The sequence below is a fragment of the Dryas octopetala genome, chromosome 8 (genome assembly GCF_963921425.1).
Source record: "Dryas octopetala chromosome 8, drDryOcto1.1, whole genome shotgun sequence".
NCBI classification, from domain to species: domain Eukaryota; kingdom Viridiplantae; phylum Streptophyta; class Magnoliopsida; order Rosales; family Rosaceae; genus Dryas; species Dryas octopetala.
This window is the reverse complement of record NC_141373.1, coordinates 15,300,052-15,306,192: the sequence shown is the minus strand read 5'-3', so window position 1 is coordinate 15,306,192 and position 6,141 is coordinate 15,300,052. Positions and strand designations below refer to the sequence as shown.

General features: G+C 33.7%; 1 protein-coding gene across 1 annotated transcript; it reads right to left on the bottom strand.

The window, feature by feature from the left end:
• Positions 1 to 1,454: 1,454 nt before the first annotated feature.
• LOC147277555 (protein GET1-like) lies at positions 1,455 to 5,460 on the bottom strand. Its single transcript, XM_086254230.1, has 8 exons — positions 5,340 to 5,460; positions 5,051 to 5,183; positions 4,754 to 4,833; positions 3,833 to 3,897; positions 2,512 to 2,582; positions 2,313 to 2,394; positions 1,998 to 2,047; positions 1,455 to 1,680 (listed from the first exon to the last, which is right to left on the bottom strand). Exons 2-8 carry the CDS (start codon positions 5,165 to 5,167, stop codon positions 1,603 to 1,605), a joined length of 543 nt encoding a protein of 180 aa, XP_086110356.1. The 5' UTR covers positions 5,168 to 5,183; positions 5,340 to 5,460; the 3' UTR covers positions 1,455 to 1,602.
• Positions 5,461 to 6,141: the final 681 nt, after the last annotated feature.

Genomic DNA, 6,141 nt, shown 5'->3' with positions numbered 1-6,141 from the left:
TTCTTATTTTTTAATAGTATTATTTCAATTTTGTTTTTTTAATCATTGATTGTAAGTTCATTAAACTATAATTATTTAATCATATAGTTTTTCTTAGTTCTTACAATAAGAATTATGTTCTTTAAATATATTTACCTTGTTATTTTTAGTATTATAACTATCGTTATTTTTTTCATAATATTAGCTATGCATTAAAAAAAATTAGAAAATTATGGTTAAATATCAAATCCTAATAATTTTTTAGAATAGCATAAAAACCATATAATATTTCAATTGGACTATTAAATTTAAATGTTGTTTTTTAGATTATGACACAAATATGTTGGCTCCTTTGTTTTGGCCTTTCCATTTAACATTTTTGTCTTTGAGGCTTTTATATTGTTTTGGAAGTTGACTAATGTAGTCTAATTGTACTTGTGAGCATAAAATTACAATGTTGCCCTTAATTTGGTTTAGAATATAAAAATGTGATGTATAATATAGAAATAGGGTTCAGAGTATATAAATGAGGTTTAGGATTTAAAATTAGGGTTCCAGAGCTTATGCAGGCCAAAACCTGGGAGCTAAACCCTAAACCGTTTTACTGCGTAGAAGTCAAACACAAACCTAATATTTTATTTATTTATTTATTTGTAATTGACCATTTCTTTTTATTGTAGTGACATGTGATATAATATTTGTGAATTATAGTACCCTTTACTATATTATTATATTTGACTTTTCAATTAGTACCTAATCTAAAATGCTATTAAATTTTTTTATCTAAACTAGAAAACTATTAAAATTTAGTACCTAAAGTTAACGAAATTAAAAAAAATTATGGTAAATCCAAACAAACTTAAATAAGCCTGAAAGTCCAAAACAAATCAGCCCAATATCCACTTGGCTAGCTTCGAATGAGCCTGTATGTACATGTATATAGATGGAGCTTCTATTAAAAGATTCCTTAAATAAACTTAAAGCGACAAGTGTTGTAGTTGATTGACTACAAACAAAAAAGAAAAATTGCACCATAATACATACTCTCGATCTGTATCCTTAATAGCAATGGTGGTTGCATTCATTACCGGCACATATGCAGTATTGGGTGATACACCAGGACTTGCCATAACGACTTGTGTTCTTGACTGCTTTTTATACTTTCTGGACTTGGCTGGTTAATTTATTTCACTGGGCAGCAAATTTATAGAGCATTTAAGCTATTGTGAGAAGAGTATGAGACAATGTAGTTTTTCAATATTCTTTTATCTTTATGGAGCAATTTGTTATCAGGAGTTCAGTACATTCAACTTTTATATCTTATTTCATATATATTTTAGGCAAAGAGTCAATTGTAAGAGTTAGTACGTCCCACTTCTTGTGGTTACTAAATATGTTATATTGCTTTAACTACAAGTCCAGCGTCCATCTTATTCCTAGAGTTATCATTTCGATGTATTCTGCTAGGACTGAAATTTGATTGGTATGTAAATATGTAATGATTTGATTTATGTTAATCAGAGTATCTTGTTTCGATCTACTAGCAGTACTCTTTACAAAAATGTGGATTACTAGTAAAAACAAAATCCCATTTCCATCGTTATGACAACTTGACAGATCATTTTAACTATAGAACTTGAAGAGTCGACAAATAAATTTGCTAACCCTGGTAGACAATATCAACCAAGGAATAATTCCTACCTGCAAACACACAAGGAGAAGAATCAGGAGCATATTCGAAAACCGTATGATGTTATATTTTGCATACTTATCAAAAGAGCATCTCTAATACTGATGAGACTTTCAAGTTTACCAGAAATGAAGATATAGTAAGTTGTAACACAAGTGACAAGAGACTGACATTATTTAGATTATTTAGTTGCTCACAATAATCCAAAAAAGCATACGTACTTCAACATTTTTTCTTAAGGGAGCACCTAAAAGACCTTTTGACATAAGATTTATATTGAGGAAAAATATATTCTAACAGTCAAAAAATGTGTTCCAACTTTATTTACCATAACATTTTTGTTTAATACTCCTCCAGCCCTCCATGATATCACCTTACCTGCAAAGCAACAATATATAGTTATCAGAATTGCAATCAATTTAGTTATTTTACTGTCTGAATGGTAGTCTGCCTGAGTCTTTTCTTCCCCCTACCATTAGTATCATAGCTACTCTCTCTCTCTCTCTCTCAACCACACTATGACAAAAAGAAATATGCATGGTAGTAAGCAGATATCAAATCAAGTGACAAAAAGCGAGAGTTCTTGCAATGGAAGAGGGAAAGAGGGGACTCAATAAGTAATTATGCAAGAAGAAATCATTACCAAAGGGTTGCACAAGTTGTTGCGATATGGAGGCAACAGGAACACTCCAAAACCAGCAAATCAGCACAAGATACATTAAGACCTAAATGGACAACCAAGTGTATCTATTAAGAACCTTTTTTTGGCCATTGTATCTATTAAGAACCTTAATTCAGGAAAAAAGTGAACTTCTCAAAAATCTTGATATACCCAGAATTACCTTTGAGATGAACAAAACTTTCAGATACAAATCAAATGAATGCTTTATCTCCTTCCCATGTAATTCTTGATCTGGAAGACCAGTAAAAGTGTTACAATCTTCCATTCATAATGTGGCACCATATCTTTACTATTATAAAGCAAGGCTTACCACAAATACCCTTTAAAAATATAATTTAATCAACTCATACTAACTATAAAGGGAAAAAAAAAAAAAAAAAAAGGACAAGGTGGGGAGGAGGGGACAAGAAGGAAAACAAAAAAAATTAGAAAAAAGATGTCTCAACAACTAGATATATCAAGTTCAATGATCTCTCTGAGCTCACTTTATGCTTTTCCACATCACAGATTCATGATGGGCAGCATGCAGGACGATTTATAATAAGCATATAGGAAATGAGAACATAGGCTAAAAATTAAAAGAAAAGCAAGTTGGCTCATCAAGATAATCAACCACTTGTCTCTCTGACTGAGATTTATTGGAGTTATTAAAATGAATATATACAGGCGCCTACAAATTAAAGAAAATGAACAAGTATATAAACTCTATTAATCATGAAACCCGTTGTTTAACAACATCACCCTCTTAAGCACATGTGACTGCTGCCATGCAAACACAATTTGAAACCCCGAATGTTGCAAATAATTACTTTAAGCAATGATATATAAATACATGTGTTTATGAATGCATGTACACTAATAATATTTATTTAAACATATATATATATATATAAACAGTCCTTCTCTAGAGAGGACACCCACAATTTTTTTTTCACGGATTTCCAGCACCGAGTGCTCGGTAGCGTCGCCGAGCACTCGGCAATGCCATTTTCTTCTTCTCCCGAGCGCTCGGCACTGGTTTGTCGACTTTATGTTAGATTTTAACTCTGGGATTTTATCCCGGAGTTAAAACCTAACATACAGCCTTCACAAGCCCCATTTTATACCTTAGGAGGGTATGAGGTGAACTGTTGGAGAAGTACCCTCAAAAATCAGTGGAGGAAGATCCCGTAGTTAAAACCTAACATGTAGCCTCCATAAGCCCCATTCTATACCTTAAGAGGGTATGAGGTGAACTGTTGGAGAAGTACCCTCAAAAATCGGTGGAGGAAGCGGTGTCGAGCGCTTGTTGCAGCGCTCAGCTGTTATAAAAAATTGATTACCGAGCGCTCGGCAATGAGAATCTGCAAAAAAAAAATACGGAAGCGTCCGCCCTAGAGAAAAACTGTATATATATATATATACACACACACACACACACACACACACACAACCAAATACAAACATAATTGAATGGCCGCGGTTGCAAATAGTACAATTACCAAGTTCTTTCTCCTTAGCAGCTGCCAACCTCCTAAGTTTTGCAGCTTGTGCAAATGTTGATGGCCTGGATTCAACAAATAAGAAAATCATGTAACTGCAAAAACTATGCCTTGATTTGTATGTGATAAAATTACCAAGTAAATCACAGATCCTTTAGACCCTGCTGTTAACATTTTGTTTTTGAAGTTTTTTTAATTAAATATAGAAAAGAAAGGAGGAGAGAACAGCGATAGGAGATCCGATAAAGGTGATTGAAATATATAGAATGGTTTGTGGTTTATAAAATGAAAACTAGGAACTAAAGTAATTTTAAATAGTCTTCAGTTTTACTTTTATCTATTCCCCTGCTCTCTTTCTAATTTCTCTATCTCTCTTCAGTGTCTCATTTCTCCCTTCTCCTTCCCACCACTCTTTAATTCTTTTGAAGAGAAAAAAACAAAAAATTAAAAACTTCATCAAACGAGCTCTTACCAAGCAAGTTTGTGAACTAGAAGTTTTGAGGAAAAAAAGGAAATTAGACAACATTTTTTTTAGCTTTAACATAATGCTGTTTTATTTTTCAATGATAAGTATAGCGTCAACTGGGTAGCAATATATGACCAGGATAGCAATCATAAGAAAATTTAAGAAGTTTTTTATGTATCAATTGCAGAAAAATAACAAAAGAGCTATTGCCAGCCCTACAAAAATCCAATGGATATCATATGCTTAAGGTTCAATGAAATTGATTATGTTATTGACAATTAATGGATACAACTTTGAACGTCCAAGCCTCAGAAGAATACTGAGCAATCAAGAAAAACAACATTAAAATGCCATTTGCATAAGAAGAAAATTAATTTGAACACCAACTCCTATTTTTATATAGTATGTATTTAAATTGGGGAAAACATATAGTTTAATTAACAAGAATCACTCACTGTGACAATGAGCTTGCCTCTTTCAAAAGCTCTTTTATTTCTTTACGCAGCTGCGTTGCCGTAGCACTCTTTGCTCCTCTCTGAGATTAACAAAATCATCCAAATGAAGATTTTCTTTACACACCGCAAAATTAAGTTTCACACATCCGAAAACACAGACTATGAATCCAATAAAAGCATCAAATACATGACCAAGAGAACGAGTTCACACCAAAATTACCCTAAATTTGCTTAAACTCATATCAGAAATCGTTGAAGCAATTCTAACAGATAGCCAGAGACGTTGAGTGGCGGTACCTTCTTTAACTGTTCAAGCCACCTCGATACGAACTGGAAAGCGACGACGATCATGAAGACCAGTGGAGCTGCTAACGAGCTTCGATGCTCCGCTGGGGTTTCTACCACCTCTCCCATATCTCCTTGCTCGAACCTAGGAGATAATGCAACTTATTGCTATAATTGAGCAGAATTTCACTTTCCCAGAACCCAAAAAACAAAAAAGGAAAAAAATTTATTGTGTTTTCCTTGCCAACAAGTTGTAAAAGGAAAATCAGATCAAAGAAAAATGAAGAAGAGTCCGAAATACCTGAAAGGAGTTGGAAATCCAAGAATTGGGATCTCCAGTGGGTGGTCGTGGAATCGTGGAATCGTCGGCTGTGGCTTCTTCGATCGCGGCTCGGACCAGAAAATCGGTGATAAATCGGAGAGAGAGAGAGAGAGAGAGAGAGAGAGAGAGAGAAATAAATAAAAAAGTAAAAAAAAATTGAAAAGAAAAGGATGGGTTTACTTTAGGGTAGGGCTCACCAAAAAACCCAAGACCCGAAGTCCAATCTAGTTCGAAATTTGGGTCGGCCCGGCCTGGCCCAAAAGTCTTTTGGGCTGAGCTTGGGCCATCTCCATGAAGCCAACAACCCATCTGAAGTCCGGCCCAATTAGGTCTTCCCGAAGCCCGTTTACACACAAATATATCTTCAATGAAAAAAATATATAATTTTGACTATGTTTTAATTAAAAAATGAGACCTCACAAAACTAGCTTCAACTTTCAACCAACTAAACTGACTATTTTATTTGTTTAGTTTGTAATAGGGGTGGGCACGGTACGGTATGAGACGGTATGAGCTCCATACCGATACCATACCGAAATTTTTATTCGGTACGATATAGACATTTTTAAAACTAATACCATACCATACCAGTGTTTTATGAATTCGGTATAGTTTCGGTATGTGCCAACATTTTAAACTTTTTTTTTTTGTCAAAAAACAACATTTAACGACCAAAAAGACATACTGGCAATCCCTTGCACTTTTATTATTACATATTAATTGTCAATCATTTGCTAGTAATTGTCAAACTTAATATTCTTACATATTAGGTTAGTTAACT